Below are 14,817 nucleotides of genomic sequence, written 5' to 3' on the forward strand. Positions count from 1 at the left end.
TTAGTTCCCTGTCATTTCCCAGCTTACAGCTCAAGTACCACTTATTTCCTCTGGATGCTACGTTTGTAGTATATGCTCTTAGAATGTTTCTTATCATAGTTTATGATCATACATGTTTGTGGGTAAGTAGTTAGCTGACACACGGTACCATAAAAGTCATCTTTTAACATATCTCACCAGATAATATCATCCAGCAGAGTGTCCCTCCACCTTAGCATTTTGGAACAACCAAAAATGTCTCCAGACGATGCCAAAGGTCCCCTGCGGGGTGGCACAAAATCACTCCTGGCTGAGAACCGCTGACCTAGGACAACTCTGTAAGAAGTTCGGGATTTCAAAGGCTGGCTTCCTGAGAGCCCCTTTGCTGAAGCCCTGATCTCTTTCTAGACCAGTACGGTGCGATAGAAATATAATGTGAGCCATATACGATTTACAATTGTAATTGTAAATGTTCTAGTAGCTGCTTTAAAAGAAAGTAAAAAAAAAAAAACGGGTGAAATTAAATGTAATGCTGTATTTTATTTAACCCAATATATCCAAAATGTTGTCATTTCAGCATGTACTCAATATAATCATTATTAAGATACTTTACATTCTTTTTTTCTGCCAAGTCATCAAAATCGAGTGTGTATTTTTCTCAATTTGGACTAGCCATATGTCAAAGGCTCAATAGCCACATCTGGCCAGTGGCTAGCACATTAGATAGGTGGGAGGACAGACTTAAGTTTTCTCAAAGTGCATGCATGGCCTGGCCCAACCCTTTAATTGGTCACTAGATTGCACTCCCACCCCTCAGCAGAGCCACGCACAGCCTGTTTTGTCCACCAGGGTCCACAGGTTATCATCCATTTGGAGCACCCCTTGGAAGAGTCCTGACAGTTGTGACCATGCTCTGGAAGGCCAGCCCATCCAGTAGTCATCTGTTAGAAGCTAATGAGATGGGTGTGTTGCCCATGAGTTCACGGGGGGCTGGAGGGTCCCTGTCACTCACACACACACATGGGGAGAGACACGCTGTTTCCAAGCTCCCCAGGCAGGTATTCGACCCACCTCCAAACCACCTGTCCTCATCGTCATTGCTCATAAGGGAGGCTCAGCCCTCCCCAAACACTGGCCACTTTTACAGGCACATTCTGTTTTCTTAAATGATAGATGTTCTCATCTAAAATGACACTCTGGCCAAGAAGTTGCTATCCCTAGGAAGATGCTGTTCCTAGTCCTGGGACTTCTCCTGAGTCTCCAGGCCACTCTGCAGGGACATGGGCTGGCTGGGGCAGTGGCCGAGTCCTGCAAGATCATCCCTGCAAGGTTCTCCAGACTGCCGTCTCTTACTTATCTCTAAGTTTCTGCCCTCATACCCTCATCTCCAGGCTGTGCAGCTTCCTAGGAGTTTTCCCCATGGGACCTGCCTGAGGAATTGCTTCCTGCAGCCCAGCCCAGGTGGCTCCTTCAGGCTCTACAGAACACCCTCCCAGGCCACAGGAATGAGGGTTCTCACTTGGACCTGGCTGTCCCCAGAAACCAGGATACGGCCTTCCCTAGTGAGGGCCACTTTTGTCTTGGCTGCTAGGGCAAATCTTGAGTGTCCTGCATTTTTTAGTAAAGGTACAAAGTTTTCACCAACTTGTCACCTGGTCACTTTGAGCCACCCAGGAACTCAGCAAAACACAGAATACTGGATGAGGGCTGAACATCGACTGGGCACTAACATGGCTACTGCCCTGTTAGTCAGTCTCGGGTCTGACCCCCACAGACCCCAGGAGCCTCATTGGGAAGGCATGTCCGTCAGGAAGATGCCTTTGGAATGCCTGCCTCATCTGACTCCCAGTGTGGCAGCCGGCTAAGTGTCTGCACGTGTTAGCCAAGAGACACACATTGTGCCCAGATCCGCCCCAGGAAGTTGGACTTACCCCTCCTGGCTTGCCTGATCTTTGGGCTCAGCATATTTCAGAAGCCGCCAGGCCAGCGTCCTTGTGCCGATCATGCTGTCATCCACTTCCCTTTTCTCTTCCTCTTGCCCAGTTGCCCCTCCTGCCCCGCTCGGGCCCCCATGGCTGCTTGGCTTTACCGGCGAGACTCCCTTGGCTCCCTCTCCTTTGCTCCCGACCGACCGAAGGCTTGCCTTGGACTACGCGAACCTCAATGCATTATTTATCCATCCCAGAATTAATTCCCATCCAAGCGAACCATGAAAAGGCTCGGTAACGGCTGCTGATCACTCTCGGGGCCAGGGCGGGGCGGCCTGGCTGTCCCTCGGCCCCGGGGCGCACGCGGCACTGCTCATCCCGGAGCCGGCGCGTGGGGCTGGGCTCCCCGCGGGCGGACGGGCGGGGCGCGTCCGCGAGCTGGAGGGCGGTACAGCCGGGGCCCAGCCGCGGGCGGGTCGGAGGGCTCCCGACAGATCCGCCCACTGAGCGGGGAGGGCCAGTCCAGCGCGCGCGCTGGCGGAGGGGAGAGGAGGCAGGGAATACCCGCCGAGGCCCGCCTGTCCTGGCTAGGTCCCCGGGGACAGCGCTCTTGGGGGGGGGGGGGGACGTGCAGGTCCGTCTAATGGGACCTGCTCCGCCGGATGTCTCCTGCAGGCGGTTTAGGAACTCAAGGTTCAACTGTGAAAGACAGGCGTGTCTTAGAAGGAGCTTGCAGCCTGGGCGGTGTTCACATCCTTACTGGATGGGCCCAGCAAGCAGAGGGATGCGTGTTAGGAATGTCTCTGCTGCCTTAACAAGGTGAGAGGAGTCAGGATGCACACGAAGTTCAGGGCCCGCACTTAGTAGGATCTCAAAAACTGTTCACTGAGTAGTGAATCTGCTAACTGTTTAATACTAACAACTCTAAAGAATGCATAGCGGGACTCCTGGGGAGTTCAGCCTCCAGAGCCTAAAAATTGCCCAAGAAATGCAGTCACACTAACAGCTATCATTTATTAGGTGCTTACTATGTGTCTGGCATTAGGCTGGTGCTTTCTATTCAATATGTCACATACTTCTCAAATTCTCCGAGGCAGGTGCTATTGTCGTGGCTTTGCAGATAAAGAAAATAAGGCACATAAATGTTAAACAACTTGCCCAAAGTCATACAATACAGTCAGGATGGGAATGTGAATCCAGGGCTGTGTGTCTACAGCTGATAGTTTTCTATGATGCCAGTCTCTCTAAATCCCTAAATTCCAACCAGTTCGTGTGAGCAGTTTTTGACTCGAGAACCCTAAATGAACTTGTTGGATGGTGAGGACCAGCCTTTGTGCCCCTTAAATGACCCCATGAGAGGTTAGGCATTTGTGCCTGGGGTTGGGTTTTTTGTTTTTTGTGTTTGTTTTTTGAGCCTGAGTGCTGTGTGGACCTTGTAACAGTTGAAGATGAGGGGTCTCAATGATGACCACTTTGCTTTGAACAGCCATGCTCCCTCCCTGATCCTCAGAGTGCCCCCATGTCTATTGAACCCCAAATGTCCTATTAATGTGGAATCAACTCTGGCACCTGGATGGGCAGAAGTTCTGGGGGCTAGGGGTCTACTGGGAGGCCCTGCAGCAATCCGTGCTAGAGAGGACAAGTCTGGCCTACAGAGAGGAGGAGAGGATTGCAGAGGTCAAGGACTCACCAGGATGTGGGAGGTCCAAAGGCCAGGTTGCAGGGAGAAAGCAGAGTGCCTGGAGACAAAGCTGTCTTACTCAGCAACAAGTCACTTTTTCTGGCCCTCGGCCACCCCTCAGAAGAGATGAATAAGTATTTTGATATAATATCCAAGGCTTTTCGTGGCATTGCCCATGCCTTCTTCTGTGACCTATCTCCTGGGCATGCTACCACACACAGCCACGTGCACGTGCAGCCCGTGTGCCCCTGTGCCTTTGCACCAGCGTCTCCCTCTCTCTGGAATGTGCTGTCTCATGGTTTCAGTTACACAAGCCTGATCATTCTGAGCAAGTTCCCTGTAAAACTCTCCCGATTCTACCACCAGCAGGAGCCATTAAACACTTCCCCAGGGCTCTTATCTGTGTCTCACAGACTGCCCAACATCCCTCCGGCACTCCCAGCCCTGAGCCTCAGGCTGGACTCAGGCCACAAGCTCTATGAGGAATACTGGCTTGGGGGACAGATCCAAGAAACACCACTGAATGATGGAATTGCCCTCCTTTTCCTTTCAGACCAGGTAGAGGCCGGGTCAGGCTGGGACAGAGGCCACTGGGGAGCACTGGGGAGGATACAGATCTGGAAAATCTCATGTTGACATCAGGGTCACAGGGTGAGGTCCCGTGGTCAGTGACAACGTCTTGAGCAATCATGAAGCCCTGTGAGTAATGCAGCCTGGACCACGTCCTCCAAGCTAGAGGCACGAAAATGCCCTGAGGATTCAGTTTGGGTCCACTCACACTTGTTTTGGTTAAGAATCAACCCCCGGGTGCTTTTCCTGTGCAGCTGTTTCCCCCAATGACATTAAGTTGCTGGACTCACCCTCTTGATTTTCCTGGGATCAGTGTTGGATTCAGACAAAACCACAGAGGTTCTGGGCTCAAACCCAGAAGTAAAGCTGGGACCAGGGCAAGAGCTACTCTGGACTGTGCACCTGAGAATGATGGGGGACAGGGGTGGGGTGGGGACAACGTAGCTCTTCCTTTTCTCTGCCCTCAGACCAAGTTCCCAGGACTCCTCTGGATAAGGGGATCCATAGAGTCCAGCTGGAAGGGACATTAGTGTCCCCTCCTTCTTGCTGTTTACCAAGCCTGTACCACAGGGCCCTAGGAGCCCCTAGGTCCCTCTGAGGCTTCAAGGAGGGAAGGTGGGATGAGGACAAGAATGGGGCAAGGAGATCTGCTGAACATGGTGACCTCTTGCATAAGTTTTTGTTTGAAGGAACAGACTACTCCCCTGACTTACAGGCAGGAGACTGAGACCAAGGCAGAAAGATACAGGCCTCACGTAGAAGTAGAGACAGAGAGATGGCCTCTTTCCCGTTGCCCTGCCCCTGCCCCAGTGGTCCTGGGTCTCCCTTCTCCAGTTCCCTGGCGTGCATCATTTCAGCATTTCCTAACGCTGCTGTGGGCCAGACTTGGCTAGGCGCTGAAGGGTGAGTGGAGAGGTTTGGGAGGGTAGAACTCTTCAAAGGCATCCGCTGGAATGCACACCTCTCGGTCAGGCGGTCACCCAACCCAGTGTCATTGACCAGAGCCAAGATGGCTTCACATCAGTGGTTCTCAACCTTGGCTGCATGTTGGGGAGCTTTGAAAACTAACACCTGTGTCCCATCTGCCATTGGGTCCTATATAATCTGGCATGTAAACTGGTCACTGGGAGTTGTAAAAGCTCTTCTGGTGATCCAACATGTGACCAGGGTTGAGAACCACTACTTTAGGAGATAATTGCATATCTGTGAGCTTGGGGACACCAGAGGCGGTCTTTGCCTGCTGTCATCCTAAGGGAGTCTTCTCAGGGACGGACACATTTCGCCAATCTCCCACTCAGAAAATGGAAAGGGGCCTCTATCCCAAGTTTCACCGGGAGACTGCTCCATTCCACACAGAGCCACAGGTACTGATGTATGGCCTGTGCACTGTATAACGGTGTCCAGTAGAGGGGGGAGTAGGGCTGGGTTTGGGCTCTGCTGGCAAAGCTCTGTGTTCTAGCGCCATTCGAGGGATCTGCTGGCAAGAGGGTGAGCCTTTCTCTATTTTTTACCGAGATGTCATATAGATAGCAGAACCCTGCTCCCCTGTTCCGGAAGCTGTAGGGAGGACAGAGTGTGCTCTTCTGGAGGCAGAAGGAGAAAACACCGCGGTTGCAGAGTCTGAGATGCCTGCGCAGCGGTCACCAGCACCAGTGTCCCCTGACTTCCTGCTTTTAGTGCTCTCTGTCCCTGTTGCCAGGAGGCTGACGCTGCGGCTCTCTGGCACGTCACTCCTGTCCATCCCAGTGGTGTGCTGGACCAGCTGGCCAGTAGCAAAAGCCAGTGAGAGCTGATAGCTAAGTTTTCAGGAATTTGGCAATTTTAACAGACATCATTAGAAATTACATGTTATAAGCTTAATTTTATAAACAGTGAACTAAATTATATTAAAAACAAAGGGAATACACACTCAACACACATCATTTCCTAATTATGTTCCTACATTTCAATAGTGTCTACATTCTTAAGGTTATTTGCACCTTTTATAAATGCATGGTGAAAATATTATTGTGAGGGTCGATTTTGTATGTCATATAAATATATATATTTAGATATATTATAAATATGTTATAATACATTTTATATCTATCTATATCTATCTATCTATCTATCTATCTATCTATCTATCTATCTATCTCTCCTGTTGGTTCTGATTCTATGAAGAACTCAATTGATCTATATATTGCAGGGCTACTCACATCTCTTGGCAACTCCTTGTTCAGCAATCATGCTGGTAGTTTGAAATTGGTGGTGGTGGGAGTATTTACATCAAGAAAATCAGTAAACGTTATCAATCAGGACTTAACATTTTTTCCTTCTAGGCAGCCGGTTGTTAGGTGTTTGCCAGCACACCTCTGACCATTTCCTCCCCTGCTGACTCCGTGCCCGCCGCCGCCTCGGCTGACGACTCTTTGCTGCGGGCAGAGAATGCTAGCTCTCCACCAGATCTGTTCTCCCCTCCTTCATGGGCATGCCCAGATACCCTCCATTTCCCAGCCTCCTTGCACTCGGTGTGACTGTGCCCTGGCCATTGTTTAGGAGAGGACGTGATATGGCCGCCTCTAGCTGTGGCCCACAGGACTCCTTGCCCCAACACTCCTCCATGCTCGGCTCCTTTTTCTGGCGCCATCTTGGAAGTCCACGCAGGAGAAGGGAGAAGCCCTGTAGTCTGAGCCCTATAGTCAGCTAGTGAGGCCAAGCCCCCACTGTCAACCTCGAAGTATCTTGGATGGTTATGAAAGGGAGAGTCATTACCTAGTTGGTCCCCTTTGTTACTCTAGCTGAACTTCCCACCAGATATACCCTCTGGCTGCCCTTCTTGGCCTACCAGACTTGGATGTACCCTTTTGGGCCCTGTTTTGGGGTCCCTTCCCTGCTCAGAGCCCCAAGGTTAGAGTTCAGCACCTTTACTATCTCTCTCATTACCCATCCCTGAGGCCACAGGAACCTTCTAAAAGGCCTCTTGCCAGAGCTGATGAAGACCTTACCCATAATTTAAATATATAAAATTTAAATTACCCATAATTATTACCCAGGATCAACCCATAATTTAAAAATTAACCCATAATTTAAATATTATAACCCATAATTTAAATATAAACTATAAACAAAACTTAACAGTATGCTGAATTTAAAGTATTCTTTCTAGATTTTTTAATTGCATGATCGTGTGGGATTCATCAAAGGTGAACTTTTCTGCCACTTTGGTGGCCTTGCCTTGCTGGTACTCTGAACGTATCCTTGGTTAGCCTGTGGGCACTTGGGTGTTGCAAGACTCACTGTCCCAGAGAGCAGGGCGTCTTGCGTGGCCCACTGTCCCTGGCCTCAGTCCTGTTGCCTTAGGCCCAATGTCTGTCTCTGTCCTTGGCCCAATGCCTCCTTCAGATGTTTAGCTTGGCTTTTAATTTCAGTTTTGGCCACACACTACAGCCCAGGCCCCCAGAATGGATCTAGAGCCCTGGACTCCTACTTTTCTGGGTCTTTGGTGCCCAAGGATCCTGGCCAGAGAATCAGGACAAAGATGCAGAATCCAGGACTGGGCATTGTAAAACCACCCAGGCACACCAGGCCAGAGTAAGAGGGTTGAGACCAGAACATGGAGGCTTGGCTTGGAAAGCCCCTCAGTTGTGACTTGCAGCCTGGGGCACGGTGTCTGGAGTCTTGTAGCCCTAGGGTCACGTGTTCAGGAGTGGGGTGGGAAGGGAGTGTCAGAGTACCACGTCAGTGTCTCTGCCAGCACTCTGGGGAGCTCCAAAGTAGAAGGCCCAACAGAAGGGTCTGGCTTTGGGTGGAGGTGGTCAGGGCTGTGTACTGCCACTTTCCAAGGTCATTGGCTGAGGACCTTCTCAAGAAGAGAAGGCCACCGCTGCCTTGCATAGTCATTGGCTGGGGGCCACCCAAGAACAGCATGAAGTTGGCTTGAAAGCTGAGGCTGACCCTAAAAGAGCTAAGAGCTAGTGGCTGTCAGCTGATCCCACTCCCTGCAACCCTGATCCTGGGCAGTGAGTCCTTTCTTGAAGGGGCTCTGAGCAGCTAAACTATGTCTACCACATGGGGTTTCTATGGAACACAAAAGCCTCATTTTTAAGCCCCTGTAAATGTTGGGTTCAGACAAATACTACTCACTTAAGAATCTTTACTTGGCCAACTGTCTTCTGGGCTCCCCATTTAATTGGGAAGCTTTCAGACAGAGATTTTATTGAGCTGCTAAGTCTCATTGTGGGTATCTTAGAAGGGGAAGCTTCTGTTAGAGAGTATGTGGAACTAACAATGGGATAGCTTTGCTCTGAGTATGTGGTTTCCCTCCAGGGCACTACAGGCAGGGCAGGAAGGACCCCATCCCACAGGTCTGATACCTTGGGCCAGGCAGTATCCTGTGCTGAGCTCTTGCTTGTGGCAGAGGCTGAGAGGAAAAAAGAATTGTGACCTCAATAGTCCTGGAAATATGGTATTCTGAGTCCTGGAAATATGGTATACTGACGTTCCAAAGAGCTGTCACACCCTTCCCCTGAAGCAGTGGGGGGGGGGGGGGGCGGGCACCCAGTGGCAGGACAACTGCCTACCCAAGCATCAGCCTGCCCAAGGCCAAATGGCAAAAACTGTCCTCACTTGGGTCCCTCAAGGAAGCAGGTCTGAAGTGCTTTCCCCTCTCCAAAGAGTCAGATTTTAGAAAATGGTGACTCACCACTTTGGTCAGTTTCACATTATTGGAAAACAAGTCTTCTCCCTTGTGAAAACACCTGCTTGTTGTGGAAAGTCAGGCCTTGGGACAGATGGAAAGAATGGAAATTTCCCAGATGCCTTCTCTCTCAACTCACACCTCTCCCCAAGGTCAGGGCTCTCCCCTGCACAACAATCCCTGCCCCCTGCTCCTCTCCTCTGGGCAACCCAACCCCTTCCCGTGGCACAGAACCTCCATCTACTCTTCTAGACATTTGCCTTCCTTTTGCATCTTTAATCCCTCTTTCCCTCACTGGCTCTTTTCTCCAAGTTGACAAAATTACCCAAGACTCCCCTGCTCTCAAAATTATACCTTTTCTTCCCCTCATTTGTAATGATGGAATGGAACTTGTTTTGAGGCTGCAAAACATCTAGCCCCTTCCTATCATGGGGGACTCTCCCGCCATCTCCCTCTTTGAAAGCTGTAAGGAACAGATCTGCTGTGTCCCTGCAGGCAGTCAGATGTGGCCAGGTGACCTAGGCTCAGCCCATTAGATGCCCCTGCCTGGTTTTTGATCTAATCTTGAGTATCACAAAAAAGTCTGAGAGATGGTTAGAATGGACTTCCCAGTCCTAGCGGCAGTGACAATGTCCTGCTGCGACAATGGTGCCTTCCAGTATGGCGGAGATATCCTGCAGGGGTGTCTTGCCTACACTGTCCCGCAAGAAGATAATCCTCGTGCTTCTTACTTTTAGGCCCTTTGGAGCCACCGAATCTTTCTTGTCCATTTTGCGAACCTAGTTCTCCAGCTCCCAAAAGATTTTGTAAATAAATCTCCAATATACTTCTGATAAATTCCCTCTTCTGGCTTTAGCTGGTTTCGGTTGCCTTTCAGTGACCTGCAGCTCACAGAATTCTAGCTGATGCCCATGTCATGCCTCTCAGCCCATGTTTCACCTTCCTCTCCTCTCTCACTTCCTAATCTTCCTGACTCAGCACAGATGGTGCATCTCCTCCGTATCCGTTCTCTCACAGACGGTATTTCCTTCCTTATTTCCCCAATTATGCCACCACGCTAATCATCTCATGTCTCAGCCTGGAAACCACAGACTGTCCTTCCAAACCATGGCTGCAGTCTTCTGCAGCCTGTCGTCATGTGTCCTGGGTGAGGCTCTTGTGGGTTATGACTGACAGTAATCTCAGCTCACCCAGAAGGCATAGCTGGATGGGGTCTCCCCATTCCAAGACATACTTCTTTCTAGACTTTTTTCATCCTTATCTGTTTCAAAATCCAACTCCTGTCTGGGTGTACCCTTTGTTGAGTATCTGGTACACACACACTATCTTACTTCAACCTGAAGTGGGTGATATATTTAACTGCAGTGCTGGGAAAAACAAAAAAAACAAAAAAAACAAAAAACAAAAAAAAAACAAACAAAAAGCCTCTGTCAACCAAGAGTTCAATATCTGATGAAATTATTCTTTGAAAATGAAGGAGTGATGAACACATTCCCAAATAAACAAAATTGAGACAGCTAACTGTTAGCAGACCTGCCCTACAAGAAACGTTGTGGGGATTCCTTCAGGCTGAAGCGAAAGGACACTAGACAGTAACTCAAATCCACGTCAAGAAGTAAAGAACACCAGTAAAATATATAGGTAAATATTTAAGATAGGACTGATGTATTTTTCTTTGTAATTTCTCTTTTTTTCTTATCTGATTTAAAAGATAACTGCATAAAACAATAATGATAAATTCATGTTGATGAGCACACAGTGTATAAAGCACACAGTGTATGAAGGTGTAACACTCACATAAGTACATGTGTGGGAATAGAGATATCTAAGAAAAGTTTTTGTATACTGTTGATATTAAGTTGGTATTAAATCAAACCAGATTGTCATAAATTAAGATGTAATCCCCAACGCAGCCTCTAATAAAATAACCCAAAAATACATAGTAAGAGAAACAACAAGGGAATTAAAAGAGTATGTCAGAAAATATCTATTTAACACAAAAGAAGTCAGTAATTAAAGATTTGAGGCACAAAGAAGATATGTGGCACAGAAAAAAGTAGCAAAGTAGCAAAAGTGAATCCTTCTTTATCAGTGATAACATTAAATATAAATGGGTTAAGCTCTCCAATTAAAAGTCTGAAGTGAAAGGATGGATTAAAAAGACATCAACCATATGCTGTCTAAAGAGACTTATAGTAGCCCTCTTTATCCATGGGGGATATGCTCCAAGACCCCCAGTGGATGCCTGTAACCACATAGTACCAAACCCTATATGTACTATGTTTTCTCCTATACATACATACCTATGATAAAGTAGGCACAATAAGAGAGTAACAACAACTAATAATCAAATAAAACAATTATAACAATATACTATAATGAAAGTTATATGAAGGTGGTCTCTCTCTCTCTCAAAATATCCTGTTAGACTGTATTTACCTTTCTTCTTGTGATGATGTGAGATGATAAAATACCTTTGTAACGAGATGGAATGAGGTGAATGACATAGGCAATGTGACATAAGGTTTGGCGACTATTGTCCTTCTAATGATATATCAGAAGGAAGATCATCTTCCAGACCACGGTTGACCGCAGGTAACTGACCCTGGGGAAACTGAAACCACAGGTAAGGAGGGGCTATTGTCCTTTAGATTCAAAGACACATATAGGTTTAAAGGAAAAGGACTGAAGAAGATATCCTGCACAAACAGTAACCAAAGGAGAGCTGGAGTGGAGTACTAAATTCAGACAAAATATACTTTAAGACAAAAATTATGACAAGGGAGAAAGAAGGTCAATATATATTAATAAAAGAGCTGATAAATCAAGAAGATGTAACAATTTTAAACATATATTCACCTAACAATAGAACACCAAAGTTCAGGAAGCAAAAATAAACTCATGAGAAAAATAGTGCAAAAACAGTAGTTGCAAACTTTAATATCCCACTTACAGTCATGGATAGAACAGCAATGAGGAACACAGGACTGAGGACTTGAACAACACTGCAAACCACCTAGACCTAACAGACGTTTGTAGAATACTTTGCCCAAGAACAGCAGAATACACATTCTTCTCAAGTGCACATGGAACACATTCCAGGACAGACCAAATGCTAGACCACATAACAAGTCTCAATAGATTTAAAAGGATATCTGCTCTCACTGCTTCTAGTCCACAGTGTGCTGGAGATTCTAGTCAAGGCAGTTAGGGAAGAAAAAGAAAGAAAAGCATCCAGATTAGGAAAGAAGAAGTGAAACTCTCTCTGTTCACAGATGACATGATGGTGCACACAGAAAATTTTACGGAATTTACTAAAAAACTATTAGAATTAATAAATGAGATCGGCAAGATTGAAGGGTAACAGGGTCAACATACAAAAATTAATTGTATTTTTACACACTCGCTATGAACAATCTGAAAATGAACTCATAAAAGAAAATGATTCCATTCACAACAGCATCAAATAGGACAAAATATACAGGGATAAATCCAGTATGACAAGTGCAACACTTATTGTCGGAAAACTAGAAAACACCATTGAGAAGAATTTAGCTGAAAAGATCTAAATAAATGGAAAAACATCATATGTTCACTAGTTGTAAGATTTAACATTAAGATGGCAATACTCCCCAAAATGGTCTACAGATTTGACACAATCCCAGATGACTCTTTTGTAGAGATTGACAAGCTGATTCTAAAATTTATATGGAATTGCAAGGCACCCAGAATAGCCCAAACATATAACCTGGGCATCAAGCCCCAGCACAGTGGTTATTTTGGTCATAGCACAGGGAGATGCCTCGTCATGGATGTTGACTTCAACGTTAAAGTTAGTCCTAAATGTCTTTGTTGACGGGTAGAGGGGGGGCTCCCTACTTTGTACCCTAACCACTTTGTCCCCTACCTCTGTGGGGGAAGCAACACTCCTTGTCTCTACCACAGCTTCTGGGTTCATCCATCTTCCCACCCGAGAGGCCAGCTCATCCCACAGCATGGCTCCCAGCCGGTGCATGGTGGCTCTCTTGCGAGTACTGGAGGCTAAGAATTGAGCAGGAGGATTGGAATGATCTAGGCAAGAGATGTTTAAGGCTCCACAAATGAAGTGAAATGGCAACGATTGCTGTGGCCAGGTGAAAACAGCCCTCACAGCGGGAAGTCAAGAGGATGAAGAGCAAGAGAACTGAGTCTGACTCCTGGCTCCACCAGCCTTGATCTGAATTATTCTGAGCGAGTCCCTTACCTTTTCTGTACCTGTTCCTTCTTCCATCAAATGGAGATGTTAATTTCTTTTCTACCATTGCAAACGGGCAATACTAAGGTAGGAAGGCTGCGTATGTGGGAGCTCTTTGCAAACTGCCAAACGCTATATAAGGACACGTTACCAGAGTGTGTATAAGCATCCGACTCTGTGTCATGATGCGCAAGAACCAGCTGTGCACTGACAACCCAATAAACTCTGTGAAGAAGCACTCCTGGCTCATTCTTTCCCAACATTTTGGCCCAGAGAGCTGTATCCTCATACTGGGAGGTAACGGATATTCCTGCAATATTACATAACCTCAGGAATAGCTGTAATGAAGTTTATGTTCTTACCGATGCAGGTAACGCTTACTTGCACTGACCATTAAAAGAGTTTGCTCGCTAGCTTGTCGTTTACTTTGACCTCTCTGTGAGTCTTGTGTTTTGGTCAAGAATTTCAAGCTTTTCCAAATGTGGCTTCTCTGTTTACAGCTCTGTGTTACTCAGCAGGCAGTCTCTTGATGTAAATACAACAGGGAGAGGAGGGGGGAGGTGATTTCAGAGGAAGTGAGATGGCGGGTACACTCGCCATGCCCGTGGCCAACAGCGTGCAACTGCTACAGCTCGGCACACACCGAATACCAGTGCCGAGGGCTCATGGCCCCCATCCACCCTCTGCAGACCCAGTGTTCCGATGAGCTTCTATCACCCGATCAGTTTTTTTTCTTTCTTGGTTTCTGTTTGCTGGGTGATGGGAGGTGATGTGGTAGAACAGGCAGAGCCTGGGCTTTGGGATCAAAATCTGGCCCCACCATGCTCTGGCTGAGTGGACTGAATAAGCCATTTCATCTCTCGGTACCTCAGTCACCTCGGCTGCGAAATGGGGGCAGCAACTGCCACCTCCCAGGGTGGCGGTGGAGATTAAATGAGATCAGGATTTAAAGCAGGTAGCATATGCTCGGTACATATTTGACCCCCCACAAAATGTGGGTGTGTGGCCTCCTGTATGCCAGTTACTACACAGGTAACTGGAGAAGCAGGGCTACAGCTTTTAGGAGCCTATAATCTAGTGAGACGGGGGAGGCAGACATATGAAACTGCCAGTCCTCATACCTGCTCACACGCACAAACGCTCACATGCACACACATGCATATACTTACACACACACACACACACACACACACACTTGCACACATGCCTACACTCGTGTGCGCATGTTATACTCGCATACATGCACGTGCAAACACATGATAAACTCGTATACACGCATGCACACTCATGGTACACACTCACACTCTTACGTACACGCCTCACACCCACACTCACACACACACATTCTGTCCCAAGCACACGATCACGCTCAGGTTCAGACACAGTCTCACACTTCCCGCCCACGTGTGCATGTGTATCTGCAGACTGGTGCACGCCCACAGGTTCCCCCTCACACACATGTGTGCTCACCGTCATGAAGCCACATGTTGTGACTGCCCCAGAAAACACTCGAGCCCTGCTGTCCAGGAGCCCCACTCCTCTGCCACCATCCGTTGCTGCCCAACGTGGAGATCTGTGCTGACTTGGGGGTAGGCTCGTCACCACCAATGTGTGGCACATATCTCTGCCCCTTCCTCATGCACAATGTTTACTCTCAGAATATACTGACTCTGCTCGATAACATATCAGCCCCCTTTCTAAGAGCAAAAGCCTCCGGTCCTGAGGTAGTTACTTGCAAAATGTGCTC

The 14,817-nt window shown here is 47.7% G+C and overlaps 1 protein-coding gene across 4 annotated transcripts in view; it reads right to left on the reverse strand.

Annotated features, from left to right (window-relative positions):
- ARHGAP22 (Rho GTPase activating protein 22) overlaps positions 1-14,817 on the reverse strand; it is a 171,070-nt gene that overhangs the window by 140,627 nt on the left and 15,626 nt on the right. The window contains exon 1 of one of the 4 annotated variants that reach the window (XM_042959991.1): positions 1,911-2,319. The exons of the other annotated variants lie outside the window; for them this stretch is intronic. Within the exon in view, the coding sequence (XP_042815925.1) occupies positions 1,911-1,944 (34 nt within the window). The 5' untranslated portion in view covers positions 1,945-2,319. Of the gene's footprint in view, positions 1-1,910; positions 2,320-14,817 lie in introns of those variants that run through there. 4 annotated transcript variants of the gene reach the window in all.

This window comes from Panthera tigris, chromosome D2 (assembly GCF_018350195.1).
Source record: "Panthera tigris isolate Pti1 chromosome D2, P.tigris_Pti1_mat1.1, whole genome shotgun sequence".
Classification (NCBI taxonomy): Eukaryota; Metazoa; Chordata; class Mammalia; order Carnivora; family Felidae; genus Panthera; species Panthera tigris.